The 16,212-nt window shown below is 39.5% G+C and overlaps 1 protein-coding gene across 1 annotated transcript; it reads right to left on the bottom strand.

Moving 5' to 3' along the window:
* Positions 1–6,225: 6,225 nt before the first annotated feature.
* pik3cg (phosphatidylinositol-4,5-bisphosphate 3-kinase, catalytic subunit gamma) lies at positions 6,226–15,433 on the bottom strand. Its single transcript, XM_060889329.1, has 11 exons — positions 15,248–15,433; positions 12,156–14,161; positions 11,821–11,886; positions 11,496–11,721; positions 11,314–11,417; positions 10,956–11,102; positions 10,334–10,424; positions 10,110–10,240; positions 9,740–9,851; positions 7,452–7,609; positions 6,226–7,033 (listed from the first exon to the last, which is right to left on the bottom strand). The coding sequence occupies exons 2-11, from the start codon at positions 14,151–14,153 to the stop codon at positions 6,752–6,754; spliced, it is 3,315 nt and encodes a 1,104-aa protein (XP_060745312.1). The 5' UTR covers positions 14,154–14,161; positions 15,248–15,433; the 3' UTR covers positions 6,226–6,751.
* Between the last annotated feature and the right edge of the window lie 779 nt (positions 15,434–16,212).

Here is a 16,212-nt window from a genome sequence, read left to right on the forward strand (position 1 = left end):
TTATGTAGTCATCCAATCAGCCAATTATGACTCATATAATCACTCTGTACGGTCATGACGAGCAGAAATGTATCTCAATGTAACAAAACCCTGAGGTGGATGAGCTACAACAACAGAAGTCCACATCAGGTTCCACCCCCAACAGCCAAGAACAGGAATGTGAAGCTACCATGGAAACAGACTCATCCAAACTGGACAGATAAAATAAAGATTAGAAAATAATATCACCTAGAGCAAACCCCTGGATTATGAGGGGAACATGCACATACAGGGTATATATACACACATACAGGGTATATATACACACATACAGGGTATATATACACACATACAGGGTATATATACACGCATACAGGGTATATACACACATACAGGGTATATATACACACATACAGGGTATATATACACGCATACAGGGTATATATACACACATACAGGGTATATATACACACATACAGGGTATATATACACACATACAGGGTATATATACACACATACAGGGTATATATACACGCATACAGGGTATATACACACATACAGGGTATATATACACACATACAGGGTATATATACACACATACAGGGTATATATACACGCATACAGGGTATATACACACATACAGGGTATATATACACACATACAGGGTATATATACACGCATACAGGGTATATATACACACATACAGGGTATATATACACACATACAGGGTATATATACACGCATACAGGGTATATACACACATACAGGGTATATATACACACATACAGGGTATATATACACATACAGGGTATATATACACGCATACAGGGTATATACACACATACAGGGTATATATACACACATACAGGGTATATATACACACATACAGGGTATATATACACATACAGGGTATATACACACATACAGGGTATATATACACACACATATATATATATTAAGTTCAAGTTCAAGTTTCTTTATTGTCATTCTGCTACATTTAGGGCATGCAGTGGAACGAGATGTCGTGTCTCACAGGTCAAACAGTGCAACATCCATACAGACGACATAAAACATAAAACAACAACGAAGCAGGGGACAGACGGACTATGCCATCAGCACAAAAAAAATACACTCAAGAAATAAATATAAATATAGCTGCAAGCAGCGATACCGGGGTCAAGCCGATCATATGCGCTCAGAACATGTCGCTGATGAACCATACCAAGTTTTGTAGCGATATGGCATTGCATTCATAAAATACTGAACTTAACGTGAAAATTCAAAATGGCCGACACACAAAATGGCCGTCCGAAAACCGTTTGGTATCGTTTGACTCAGCATGCCTCATGGAGTCTAACAACACCTCGTTCCTGATTTTAGACTCAAGTTTGCAGTAGTTATAAGCGAAAATAGCTGTTTTTAAAATCTCATGGCCACTAGGTGGCGCTGTCACGAAACGTTGCATGCACCCTCAGGTCATGAGTGTAATGACATATACCAAGTTTCGTGTCGACACGCATATGTTTTGCGAAGATACAGCCTCACGTCTGTTTTATGGGCTGCCATTGACTTCAATGGCAGAAGAGGAAGAATAATAATAATAAGAAGAAAACCGACAATAACAATAGGTGTCTACGCCCCTTCGGGGCTTGACCCCTAAATATAATATGTATGTATGTAGACTATACAATGCTACAATGCTACCCTTAATATTGTACACTTACAACAGGAGGCATTCAAAGTTAAGCAGCTGGTAGCAGACTAGTGCAAGATGCAATGTGCAACACGAGCATGTAAACGTGTAATATTCGTGGGTTTTGAACACCGTTTTAGTTTTTGATGTGCCAGTAATGCTGTAGTGAGTGCGGCAGGTGGGGATCAGGTGGGTTACGTCACAGGAGGCCTGTATATTTTCAGTGGTGCCAGTGGAGGTTTGAGGATTAAGTTCAGGGCTCTCACAGCTTGGGGGCAGAAACTGTTCCGCAGTCTAGCATACCTTCTTCCTGATGGTAGGAGCTGAAAGATGTTGTTGGAGGGGTGGGTGGGGTCCCCCACCATGCTGTTGGCCCTGCTGAGGCATCGCTTCATGAAGACGTCCTCGATCGAAGTTGTCCTTGACCAAAATAATAGAAACTATTTCAAATGTGAATGGGGGTTATTATTGACATAAAACATAGGCACATGAAGCTTAAAAGCTTAGCATTAGGTTTTTAAAGTAATGGCATAATTTGCTTACAGATTAAAAAAAAAAGGATGTGTTGCTGTGATCAGGTTGTTCTAGATTTTTTTCTGAACTTTCCTCTATAATGATCAGTGTAAGGAAATGATTATCATGCTTTCTACACTAGTCATATGTATGACTTAGTGAATGAAGTAACACACATGCTCGCTTCATGTGGACAGAGTTTTATTTTGCTGAATATACTGTATGTACCATGTAGAAATACGGTGCATAATTTACTCCATGTTTGTGATTTTTCAAGGTTTGTGTGTGTGGAGTTTGCATGTTCTCCCCGTGCCTCGGGGGTTTCCTCCGGGTACTCCGGTTTCCTCCCCCAGTCCAAAGACATGCATGGTAGGTTGATTGGCATCTCTGGAAAATTGTCCGTAGTGGGTGATTGCGTGAGTGAATGAGAGTGTGTGTGTGTGCCCTGCGATGGGTTGGCACTCCGTCCAGGGTGTATCCTGCCTTGATGCCCGATGACGCCTGAGATAGGCACAGGCTCCCCCGTGACCCGAGATAGTTCGGATAAGTGGTAGAAAATGAGTGAGTGAGTGAGTGAGTGAACATAAAAGGTATATTGTTAATTGTTAGGTACGTGTGTAACTAGATGACCACCAGGGGCAGTGGAGAGCTTCACACATCAGTACTGGTGGTCAGGAGGGTGACACAACAATTTGTGTAATCATAACTGAGAGCATTGTACAAACCATAAAGGTGGGGAGAAAAGTTTTCTGTGCTAAAGTAGCATCCTAAACTATAGGTTTTACTTCCTCAAAGTCTCTGTGATCTGTCCTCTATTCCCAGTTAAGAGGCTGAACTAAAGTTTCATTTGCTGATGTTTGTGGTCTGTAATAATTCTCAGTAAATCTGCCTGTGATTCCCATGTCCTTGTTTTGGCACAATAATAATTGATTTAGAATTGTTTGTCTTTAATTTGTTTGTATTCCAGCACATTTATTAAGTCTGATTAACGTGGACTGTATCGGTTTCATGTTCTTTTTTTTTAGTCACAGCTCTCACTTCCTTTATGGATTTTATAAAGTAGATTTGAGTTTCAGATCAGTAAAAATCAGTCAGTAGTTCCTTCTAGGGACTTGCAGCACTCTTTCTGGCTCAACATCGAGCACAACTAGCACTTTTTTACAGGTCTCCTTGACTTTAATAAGGATGTATATTCGAATTAATGCTCGATTCTCTTATTAGTGGTTGCCAGATATTATCTACCTGACTGTTAATACTGTTCTTTTTCAAAATTAATTCTTCATGCAGTTGTTAACAGTTGACTAAAAGACGTTATGGTGGAACATGTAAGAACTATGAAACAGGAAGAAATATGTGTATGAATGTGTCCCACTGGAACAAACAGACATGCCTACGTTGACAATTTGACTATAACAAACACTCCAGCCCGGAAACCTGAAAGATTTGCATAGACAAAAACTGGTCATTCTTCCTGGTCAAGTGTTTGTGGTCTTTAACATAGAAGCAGGTTGTACAGGCTTTATAAACAGCATGTTTCTTTCTTTTCTCTCTCTACACACACAGTTTGTTGGTTTGTGTGTACTCCTGCTTTGGCATTTTTAATTGAAATGTTTTTCAGTAGTTGTACCAATGAAAATTCATTAACAACAAAACTAGTAAACAACAATAATTCTTTGGTCTTATTTATTTTGCAATTTGTTTTCTTTTTAAAAACTTGATGATGATGAAGGATGAAGCCAGTTAACTAAATTTATCAAAGATCTCACAATCAGCTGGTATATACCGTACAAAGACACAGACAGATAGTGCAGCATATTTATTCATTTTAATGAACATATTCAGCTGCAGGTGTTCTGTGTTCTATATGTTTTGAACCCTTCATGTGATTTCCTCCTGGAAACTAAGTATGATTTTTTCTAGCCCGGTGTGTATGACCTCACATGTATAAAAGACCCCTTGCCCTGTCACGTTCTTCCACATTCACATTCTTGCCTTGCAGATGACTGGACAAGCAGAAAAAAAACATCCTTCTATAAAGTGGAATGACGTTTTCATGCCAAATTTGCACCATCAGCAACAAACGGATGGTGGAATTTGCCCCATTGTAGACTTGAAATACCTAAATGTCAAAAATAATGCAAGTGATGAACAAATGATTTCTCCATATCCACAGTGACAAAGAGACATACTGTACCAGATCAAAGTAGTCTCAGTACAAAATGTGTAAACAACAGGGTGATTCCAGGATCTGCATGTACTTCTTTATCTAGATTATTGTCTCCTCACTAACACATAACAACTGTCTGAAACTCTAAGCCCTTAGTACGTCTTCCTGAGAAAAGGGAAGTAGTAATGATATATAGGTATGAAACAGCATGAAAGTGTGTGACAAGAGCTGTAAAACTTCCAGGAACTCTACAGATTGGACAAACAATACTACTAAATCAGACAGATAATGTTTTACAACAAGCACTAACAATATCCAGGTATGCAAGCAAGTTATGGACGTAGGAATAAGGACACCACTGGACCACTGCAATCAGACGCCCGTCCCTCATATCCAGAGGTCCTTAAGCTAACTCCTATTACCTAACCTATTACCTTTCACAGCAGACACCGTCTAACATTTGACTGATTTCCAAATGTGGTGAATATAAAGGACAGTTTCTTGGTAAGTCACTATGCTGTTTCACTACTCTGCCACTGTTACAAAGGGCACTGGGGCACATGCTAAGATTATGTAGTCTGTATTGGAGGCCTGTTTTTAACCAAAGAGACTATGGATCTAACAGACTCTTTGTATAAGACTGGTCTTGCTGTCCCGGATATGTGTCACTGTGGCACAGGAGACACCACAGCATGAAAAAAGGGAACCTAGTGAAATGACATGTACTCAAAGGGTTAAATCAAATATTAATGAGCATGTCCATGCTCTTGATATGTAGAAGTACACAGGAGAAACATTTGTGCCAAACCAATGATGCCACAGTGGAACCCAGACACAGTGTTTGACAGCTTGAAACTTGCCAGTGAACAAACAGTAGACAGACAAAGTGTCTTTTTTGGTGACTCACTAACATGGCAGATACATGTGGATAATCTTTGTAGTAAGATTCAACAAAGATTGCATTTTTTACGTCGTCTGAGAGTCCATGGGGTTGACCAAAAATTTATGGTCATCTTTTACCAGGCAGTAATTGAGAGTTTAATCAGACACTGTATCACAGTATGGTTTGGGAATCTATCTGTGCAGTCGAGATCAAAGCGAATGATACATACTGCTTGGAAAATTATAGGAGTGAAAGAATTGACACCATTGCAAACCATGTACGAACATGTCACTGTAAGACACGCTGAGAGGATTGTCTGGGATTTTTCCCATGTTTTGAATATGGAGTACGAGTTGTTGCCTTCTGGCAGGAGGTTCAGAGTTCATCGCTGCAGATTAAATAGATTTAAAAACTCTTTTATCCCAGCGTCGGTGAAGTTGTTAAATAGGGGAAGGACGTAGTTGCTATTTTATGTATTCAATATCTTGTGAATTGTATCTGTCTAATGTGTGTACTGTATGATTGCAGCATGGGTGATGGCCCAAGACAAATTTCCCTACTGGGGACAATAAAAGTTTACCTTACCTTACCTTACCTTAAGTGGCTTCAACAGCGTTTTTGTAGACCGAGAGCATCACTGACTCAGTATTGAGCTAAATTCAGCTAAATTACTCACAAAGATAATGATGCCAATCCTGTGTCCTCTATGAAAGTGGCTGCCAGCTGGCAGGTCAAAGCCCGGCTGCTCTGTGGGCTGCCTGGACACTGGTTAGCCTGTTGGATGAACAGCACTTTTTCTACATGGAAACATGGAGTTTGTTCTTCCCCCTCAGTCAGAAACGGTATCTATTCCAGAGTAATGGGATTGTGCAGTAATAGGATTGATTAACAGCCAGATAATAAGTGTATTGGCAGTATGTTGTATGAGCTCATGGTCTTCAGCTGACTTTTTTTTTTAGTTCTCAGCTAGAAAATGAGAGGCATCACTAGTTTCGATAGGAAGCTGTAGTAACTTTTCTCCATAGATGCACAAGCACACAGTTGTTTATTGCACATCCAATTTAAAAAATGGGTGTCTGAAATTTTCATGAACCACTTAGAAATGTAACATTTGCTGCATTTGGCTCTGAGAATGTTGAGTGCTGAAGTGACCTGAATGTTCATTCATCTGCATTATTTCATGTAAAACGTCTCCATACAAAAATGCAATCCGCTCATTAAAGCTTATTTTAATGTCACATACTCCATGTGTTAAATGAACTATATATGTGTGTGTGTGTGTGTGTGTGTGTGTGTGTGTGTGTGTGTGTGTGTGTGTGTGTGTGTAGACTTCATTTTTGCATAAAATGTTAGATATAAACAAACTTGGGATGATTATCAGAGAAAGAAAATGAAAAAAAAACAAAACAAATAAAAGCAATTGAAAAAACTCAAATAAAACCTAAAGCTTGATATAAAAATGTAATTTGTTGATAAAATAATGAAAACACTGCTTCATGGTGCCTTTTCATCAGTCTTAAGCTGATCGTTTTTCTACACCTTGTTTAATCCCGAGCACTAAGTGTAGAAACCAGTTGAACTGCACTGTCCAGCCTTTGTCCCGGCAGATTTCGATCTGATCCAGGAAATGTCTCTGAGCCACATCTTCTGTGCAGCCTACAGTCAGAGCCTCTCGAATGTACTCTATGTCCTCCTTGCTGGTCAGCTGGGGCATGCCAGTCATCAGCATCATTGAGAACAAGATGATGAGCAAGTTGGAGTGATGTCGCAGAGCAAGGTAGGCCTTCAGACAAATATCCTAGGTTCAAGATGAATAAGTATATTTTAGTAGACGTTTATACACCACACCATGGTTGCGTTCTCAAAACTGGTCTGAGTAATAAATGGTTAAAAATAAAACATGTTCTTGGTAACATTTTTGTTAGGATATGCTTATTTAACATTTATGGCAAGGGTTCAAGTGGCGGTGCAAAGCAAGTGAGAGGCAGAGAAGATGTTAGCTATAGAATTAAATGCGTTTACGGCTATAGCGTATGCGATGAACTGAAGAAAGACTCTCTTGATGTTTCACGACATTAAATCTTAAAAAAAATTGAGCATGTCAGCTGATAATGTATTAAACATCGTAATCAGTGCACAACAGACACAGGACACAATCTGCTGTGTGATATCTTCTTAATTATTTAATCATATATAACAAAAATAGGTTTCTTCACCTGGAACATAATGAAATTGGGGCTGGACTTCTTTCCCGTTGTGCCCATTACATAGAGAAAGTCAGGCGTCAAAACAAAAGGCACCCTTTCCTTGGTTATACCCAGAAAGCTCTTGTAGTTTCCGAGAATGTGTCCAAAGTCAATGTGGAACAGGTTACCTAAGCAAAGCAGATAGATCACTTCAAAGGATGGACTACAATTCATTTATAAAGAGCTTCATGCAACACAATCCACTTTTCTATCATTCCTACCTCTTATTTTCCCTTTACATTTCCTAATGCCCATTAACTGTATATCCCATTCAATTATCAATAATTATGAAGAACCTGGTTCTTCATAATTAATAAGTTTGTGCTGGAGAGAAGAGGAATGAAAGTCAGTCGTAGTAAGACTCAGTACATGTGTGTGAATGAAAGGGAGGGAAGTGGAACAGTAAGGTTACAGGGTGAAGAGGTGAAGAAGGTACAGGAGTTTAAGTACTTGGGGTCAACAGTCCAGAGTAATGGAGAGAGTGGGAGAGAGGTAAAGAAGCGAGTGCATGCAGGTTGGAGTGGGTGGAGAAAGGTGTCAGGAGTTCTGTGTGATAGGAAAATATCAGCAAGAATCAAGGGGAAGGTGTACAGGACAGTGGTGAGACCGGCCGTGCTGTATGGTTTAGAGATAGTGACACTGAAGAAGAGACAGGAGTCTGAGCTAGAGGTAGCAGAGCTGAAGATGTTGAGGTTCTCTTTGGGAGTGACAAGATTGGACAGGATTAGGAACGAGTACATCAGAGGGACAGCTCATGTTGGACGTTTGGGGGACAAAGTTAGGGAGGGCAGATTAAGATGGTTTGGACATGTTCAGAGGAGGGAGAGTGAGTATATTGGTAGGAGAATGTTGGACATGGAGCTGCCAGGCAGGAGGCAAAGAGGAAGGTCAAAGAGGAGGTATATGGATGTAATTAATGAGGATTTGAAGCTAGTGGGTGCAAGTGTTGAGGATGCAGAAGATAGGGATAGGTGGAGAGAGATGATTCGCTGTGGAGACCCCTGAAGGGAAAAGACGAAAGAAGAAGAAGAAGAAGATAAAGAACCTGGTTACTAAAACAAACATAAATACTAAATAGACACTAAGTAAAAAAGTACCAAAATAACTGTTTAAAAATATTCGTATAATAGTGTAAAATGACACATTAGAATAAAATGACTGCTGGACCTGATTGGTCAGAAAGTGTTGATTAATTGTCTGTAACAGTATCTCTGAGTATACTGTTGGCTTTGAGACAAACCCCAGTGTATATTAACATGCTTGTTCTGATACAGCAGCCTTTCTATAGTAACTTACACAGGAAATTATGGTGATGAAGTCACAAGGCTAATAGTACAATATAAGCTTTCAACAAGGAGCCATTCATTTAACATTTATGGAAAGAGTCTGCCATTCTGCCATGACAGCATTTAATAAAAGTTATTTTAAGAACAGAGGACTTTCCAGTTTCTTAGTTACATGACGAGCAATGTTTTTTTATTTAATCTTAAAACCTTCAAGAGAGGCGAGTGAGAGGATGACTCATTAAAGCAGGAAGACTTGTTGACATTTGTCTATTCTCTAAAGTCAGTCTTTAATTCAGTTGTCCCCAATATGGGGACAACTCAATCCGATTACGTTTGTATAGAGCGTTTAACAGTGAACGTAATATCAAAGCAGCTTAACAGAAATATCTAAATTCACAAAAAAAAAAAAAAAAAAGAAATAGCATCAAAATTTAAACTGCATTGTTTGTTCTTAGGTGGCTTCACACTGCTGTGTGCTTGAATGTTACTTTCCATGTCATTTAGTTTTATTGAAAATGTATCTGTCTGTTTTCATTGATTTTAATGCGCTGCAAAGTTGTTGTGAAAAATGCATTATTTTTATTTAATAAATTAATATTATTATCGTCATCACCATCACACGATACAAACCATGAGTCATTCAATCAACTGCTACCATTTAGCATTATTAAATATTTAAATATTAACCATTTAAATAAATGTAGTTTTTTTTCTTTGATTGGATGAATATTATTCGTAGGAATTATTTCTAGGAAATTATTTATTAATATAAAATTAACATTCCTGTGGTACATGGGCAATAAAACATTCTAGAATGCTTTATTCGTAACTTAATATGATGCTTTTTTTGGCAGGTAATACAAACGTTCTCCGGGGGTTTGTTTAAGCAGAAAAAGTGGCAACCTGTAACAGGAAGCATGAGGAAGCTCATCTACTGTGTGTCAGTAAATACAAACATTTATGCTCTGTTACCAGATTCAGTGATCATGATGTTGTCGTTATGGCGATCGCCTATCCCCAGGACATAGGTTGCTACGCAGTAACCTCCACAGGAATACAGAAAGCGCTCCACTGCCTGCTGATACTAGAGGGAGGGCAGAAACCACAATGACTTTTTTATTACACACATTTGAATTATGCAAACATAACCATGCAAACAGGGAAGGCAAACAATACACGTTCAGTATTACTGGGTAATACTCCTCATTTCCTGTCAGCAGCTAAATCTGTTCTAAAAAAAAGTTGTACCACAAACAAACCCCTTGCAGGAAATAGACCTGCGTACAGACGTTTCCTTCCCCGCTAATACAAAGAGTCATACCATTGAGCAGAAAAAGCATACCTTGTCCTCATTCACACATTTATCTCGCAGCCACTGGTTCAGGATTTCATCTTTAAAAGCTCCAGTATTCCCCACAGTGCTTTGCTGGATGTTCGCAATGGTGGTGGCGTCCTTCACTATCTCAATCATCCCTATGATCAAGAATTCAACTGGCTCATTAATAAAAACTTACTGGGTTAAACATTCAGAGACCATAAAGTATAAACAGAAATTCACAAACTTACCAATTTTATTTCCAGTAGAAATACAACCATAGGGCAATAAGGACAGATCTAGAGATTCAGTCTCCCATATAGACTCCATGATCAACAGAATCTGCATTGTGATTAAGATTTGAGAGTTTGTTAAAGGTGGGGTCTCTGATATTTGAGAAATGCTTCTGAAAACTGCGTTAGGCCACCAAACAAAACAAAAATCAAAACAAACATGTAGCCAATGAGCAGAAAGGGGCGGGTCTTGTCAATATGGGCGGAGAGAGTGTTCAGTGCGCATGTGCGCATATACACAGATTGGAGTTTCCCGAGTCAATAACTCCTGAGCTAAACGCTGTTACTTATCTGCTGCCTTATCGTAAGCCCTTTTTCGCTTTCTTTCTTCATCTTTATTCTCCATTTCAGTGTTAAAACCGCTTTCTGCTAATGTCACACATGCGCACTGAACACTCTCTCCAGCGCATATTGACAAGCCCCGCCCCTTTCTGCTCATTGGCTACATGTTTGTTTTGTTTTTTGTTTAGCTTGTCGTCCCGACTCAGTTTTCTGAAGCATTTCTCAAATATCAGAGACCCGACCTAATGACAGTGAGCGTGAAAGCACAGAACACTTGTTTTCATTATTTAATCATCACCTGTAAAATTAACATGTCCTGACGAAGATCATCTCCATCCTTGAAAATGACCCCGATGGTGTCGCTCGACAAGGTGGTGGGGTCGGCTCGCTTAAACTGCAGCCACAGGGGCTTCTTTTTGGATGCCATTACTTTGCATTGCTCAATCTATGAATAGAAATGTTTTCATCACTGTTTGTCTAACTGAACAAGTCTGAAAATGTCTTATGGCACTTTTATATCTGTTTTCACTTTTAGCTTCTTGATATATAGCAAAACCTGTCCAACAAGCATAGAGTAACAAGAGTATACATGAGTAACAAGAAACAATTCTGCCACAAATACTAAAAACAAAAGTCTGTTGTGCTTCACCACCTACCACAAGTGATCCAGCTCGTAGCCCGGGATCATATGGCACTTTAAAGCTCTTGGGCAAACCCTGCATTTGCAGACTCTCCAGTTTCTGGCGCAACAGAAAAACAACTACAGGGAAGCAAGATGATTAGATCGCTAATCATTTAGGAGCTGGAGCTATGAACAACTGAAATAAAAACTTATCACCTTGTGCTGAAACATCATATTTTTCAGCAGATATGGCTTTGATCTCACGAGTGACCTTCTGTAATGCCTCAGTAATTTCCACCTGCTTACTAAAGTCCTGCAGCATGGCATCTCCACAGCCCCGAAGGTAAGCCTCTAAAATAACTGCATACCGCTGTTGGTAGTGCATAGACTGAGCTATCTCACTCCGCAAGAACCAGAACAGGAAATGGCCAATTCGTTTGCTCTGTGAAGAAGACAGGGAATGAAAGTTCACAAAAGAAAAGGGATGATTTCTGTACAACATCACCATGATGTGCAGAGGGTACAGAAAGCTTTAACTCACCCTGAGAGCACGCTTAAGGAGAAACCTGGCAAGCGCACTATCATGATAGGGTTCAAACTTAACAGCCTGGGGGAAATGAACAAATGAACAAAACGTCTTACTTTTTTTAGATTTGTTAATTGAGCGAGACATACAGAAATAAGCGATAAATACGACTGGTGAAATATAAAAGAAATATAGGACAACTGTGACAAATAGGATGTGTTATACCACATTATTTTTGTTAATGAATGGATTTACAATGCAAACAAGAGTTTTTTGTTTATTTTGAATTACCTTTAACATTTAAATATGCAAAAGATGTCTGTGTAATATAAACATAACACAATTCTTACCTGAACCAGCTGCAAAAGGTACCGAAGGACATCGTCATCGCCAAAAGTCTCCAATTTCCTGACCGCCATAGTGCGCACATTTGCATCAGAAAAGTGACAGTCCAATAGCTGCATCGCTAACCCCACATCTGGAGGGCTCCGGTCCCATGCGGTGCTTCTCTCTAAAAGATGATGTGTGGCCATGACAGCTTCCTGTTTTCCCCATTTCACAGAGCCAAGAAACTTTGGGTAGGCCGAAGGATGTCGCACACACTCCTGTCTGAAATGCCATAGGAGCTCCTTATCTTCCACACTGAGTGGATGCAGAGGATCGGTAGCCATGATTTGATCAAACTGCTTCCGTAAATGGTTCGGCATCTCTCGTGTCCCCCTTTCTCCTTCCATCTCCGATGTGTTTTGGGAATCCCTGCTCTTAGGCAAAGCAACTGGGTAGCAATACTTGTCCAGTAGCACTGCAATTGCCATGGAGCTGGTTTTGTCTGGATTGGTGGCAGAAGTGAGTTTATCTGCATTTACGCTACTGTTATCCTCACTTTTCTCAGGCATCTTCCACATGTGCAGGATAAATTCACCCTGTCTGAGTAAAGACCTATGGTCGACCACTAACAGGTTTACGTAGTAGAGCAGACGGCTCTTGTTCTTGCAATCAAGTGAAGTGCTGTCTTTTGAGGTCTGTGTTTGGGCTTTACCACACAGCACCTGCAGGTTCAACCGGGCACCTTTGGGCAAATCCTTGATCTTAATGTTGAAATCAAGCCAGGTATTCCACAGCACCTCTTCAGTGAAGGGCTTTAAGGGTGTCCTCTCCTGAGCAAGCAGCTGCTGCCCATGGAAAATGCTGGCATCCACAAAGACCATCAGTTCTGTGTTACAAGGCAGGACTGGTATATCTATGCCCAGGATTTTGACTCTAAACTTGCGATTGCAGTCCCAGAGGGAGACTGTGAACACCTTTTCATGGTCCTTCTCATTAATAGTCAGTTGCTCATGTGTGCCAGCCACACCAGTGCAGTCATCCACCTGTGCCCAGTCCTCCTTTGGGACCACATCTTGTTCAGGGTCTGGAGGGGATTCAAGCACCAAATGGATCTCTTCTCCACTTTTGAGGCACTGTCTGATCCAGTGGAAGTCTTTGATGGGATAGTCTCCAAAAAGATATTCTTCTCTTCCACAAACCCTCAGAACAAAATCTGATTCGTTGACATCCTCTGGGATGCCAAGCAAAGCCCTTTTGTTGACAGTCTTTATGAAAAAACTCTGAAGAATATGAAATGGTGTGTCATCGATTGATACCTTTATTGTCTGACTTGAAGTTTCTCTGTGTATCACAAGTAGAATGTTGTTGTTAGAGATTTTACTCAGCATGTAATCAGGTAAGGATTTGGTAGTTATCCAGGGGTCCATTGAGTAAAATTTGGGATCTCGATCAGCCAATTCAATTTTCCTGGTGGTTAGTAACTTCCTCCTAGTGAACTCCAGCTCATCGTCGTGAACATTACTGACATCTGTGACATCATAACCTATAAGATGATTTAGAAATTTCTGGTACTGGATGGATTCTTCAGAAAGCTGTGGCCGGAGAACCAGATAGATTTTCCCAACCTCCTTTTTAAGAGCTTTCCAGTAGCGAATGCAGTCAAGGGTCTGAAACACCTGGTGCTTGTCATAAATCTCACAACAGCTTCCTTTCTTTTGGTAGAGCAGGATGCAGTGGTCTGGTGAATACTTCTGGTAGAATTCAGGGCACATGTTGGTTGTGACGGCCCTCAACCACAGCTGGGCTTTTACCTGCTCAACCGTCCAGTTCCCAATCACATCCAGCTGCAGCGTGTCAGGGTTTTTGGTTGTTTTGTTAGTCGTCGGAAGCACAAACTCTACCGTTAAATGGTCCATTGTTGTGGATGTGTTCGATGTAAATGCTTTCATTTTTCTTCTCCTCCTTCGGTTTTCACCTCTTAGAACTACTGGTGATTCATCATCACTAACTTGCTGCTCCATAACCAATGCTAAAATTATATCAGAACCAAAACATTCATCAGAAGGATCAGTGCTGTTAACTTTTATACTTATAGAAAACATTTAGAACAGGTTTCAAACTCTTTTTGCCAACATCTCTACAGCAAAGCAGGTAAAGTTATTTATGTATTGATAGAATTACTGAAGGAAGTTGTGAATGTATGACTTCAAATCAAAGGCACAGAGATTAATATCTGATTATTAAGTGTGGAGCTACTGTTCAGTACAATAACTGTTCAGTACAATAACTGTTCAGTACAATAATTGTTCAGTACAATAACTGTACAGTACAATAACTGTTCAGTACAATAATTGTTCAGTACAATAACTGTTCAGTACAATAATTGTTCAGTACAATAACTGTTCAGTACAATAACTGTTCAGTACAATAATTGTTCAGTACAATAACTGTTCAGTACAATAACTGTACAGTACAATAACTGTTCAGTACAATAATTGTTCAGTACAATAACTGTTCAGTACAATAACTGTTCAGTACAATAATTGTTCAGTACAATAAGTGTACAGTACAATAATTGTTCAGTACAATAACTGTTCAGTACAATAATTGTTCAGTACAATAATTGTTCAGTACAATAATTATTCAGTACAATAACTGTACAGTACAATAATTGTTCAGTACAATAATTGTTCAGTACAATAATTGTTCAGTACAATAATTGTTCAGTACAATAACACTAAGTCAGAGATGTAAAGTAAAGTTCAACACAAAGGAAACAGGAAGCGCTCAAATCTTTAGTCCACAAAAAGCTGAAAATAAACTATGAAGTTCAGAGATGTGTTTGTTCACATCAGCTCTATTTCTGTGACACAAAACAACACAACACTGACACGTTGTTACAGATTTACAGGATCATCTGTGAGGGTTTTATTTTAAACACAAGACAAATGCGGAAGTTTTAGTTTTCAGTAAAATCGACTGAGAACAGGAACAGTTTCTTTAACAAGATGTAACCGCTTCTTACAGGGTGTGTGTGTGTGTGTGTGTGTGTGTGTGTGTGTGTATGTGTGTGTAAGTAACGGACTGTACTCCTGTAAACAGTGTAAAAACTCACCGTTTAACAAACACAGGTCCAGCTGAACCCCCGACGGAGGACAAACGGATCCCGAGGCATTGATGCGAATAAAGTGGAATTAATTCTCACAAGAAGCAGCGTCTGTTTCTGCAGTTTCCACATGTAACCTATGAGCTGTCACACCAGGACACTTCAGCACACACACACACACACACACACACACACACACACACACACACACACACACACACACACACACGTGACGTGTTCAGTGCAGCCTACCGGAAATTTCCGAGCTGTACAATTCTGTCACTGTTTCCCACACAATCAAATTAGAAAAGTTTGTTATGTTCACACTCAGAGTCAGATGTCTGCCATTTTGATTAATTCTGCTAATGACATACTTACTGAATCATTTATAAAAAAAATCATATAGCTAAAAGCCACATCTTTAGAGTGAGAGGGGATTTTGGATGATTATTCCTTTGGTTTAAGTTGCTCTTTTTATTTTGTTCATTTTGTCAGTAATGTGTCGGTAATGTTCATTTACTTTTTTTTCATTGCCCTTTGGCGCCCCCTCGTGGCTCATAATGTGTTGTGCCATTTGCTTTTCCTCACTTTTTATGAAACTGAAAAGTAATGAGTATGAATGATTTAACATCTATATGATTAATAATAATAATAATAATAATAATAATAATAATAATATATTATTTAAACTCTCCACAATCATCCCGGTCCCCAAGAAACCCTCCATCACTGGACTAAATGACTACAGGCCTGTCGATCTTACATCTGTTGTCATGAAGACCTTTGAACATATGGTATTGGCCCACCTAAAGACTGTAACAGAACAGATGCTAAATCCGCTACAGTTTGCCTTCCGAGCAAAGAGATCAGTGGATGACGCAGTCAACACTGGGCTCACCACATTCTGCAACACCTTGACTGCCCAGGGACATATGCCCGGACTCTGTTTGTTGACTTTTAATACAATAATTCCA

The sequence above is a fragment of the Tachysurus vachellii genome, chromosome 16 (assembly GCF_030014155.1).
Source record: "Tachysurus vachellii isolate PV-2020 chromosome 16, HZAU_Pvac_v1, whole genome shotgun sequence".
NCBI lineage: Eukaryota > Metazoa > Chordata > Actinopteri > Siluriformes > Bagridae > Tachysurus > Tachysurus vachellii.

What these genes read in the sequence shown, in the direction of transcription:
- pik3cg (XM_060889329.1), bottom strand. Translation starts at nt 14,153, where the DNA reads ATGGAGCAGCAAGTTAGTGATGATGAATCACCAGTAGTTCTAAGAGGT. An exon ending in AGGACATGTTAATTTTACAG is followed by an intron (nt 10,425 to 10,955) that starts GTGATGATTAAA and finishes ATCACAATGCAG; the next exon opens with ATTCTGTTGATCATGGAGTC. An exon ending in AATGTGTGAATGAGGACAAG is followed by an intron (nt 9,852 to 10,109) that starts GTATGCTTTTTC and finishes CCCTCCCTCTAG; the next exon opens with TATCAGCAGGCAGTGGAGCG.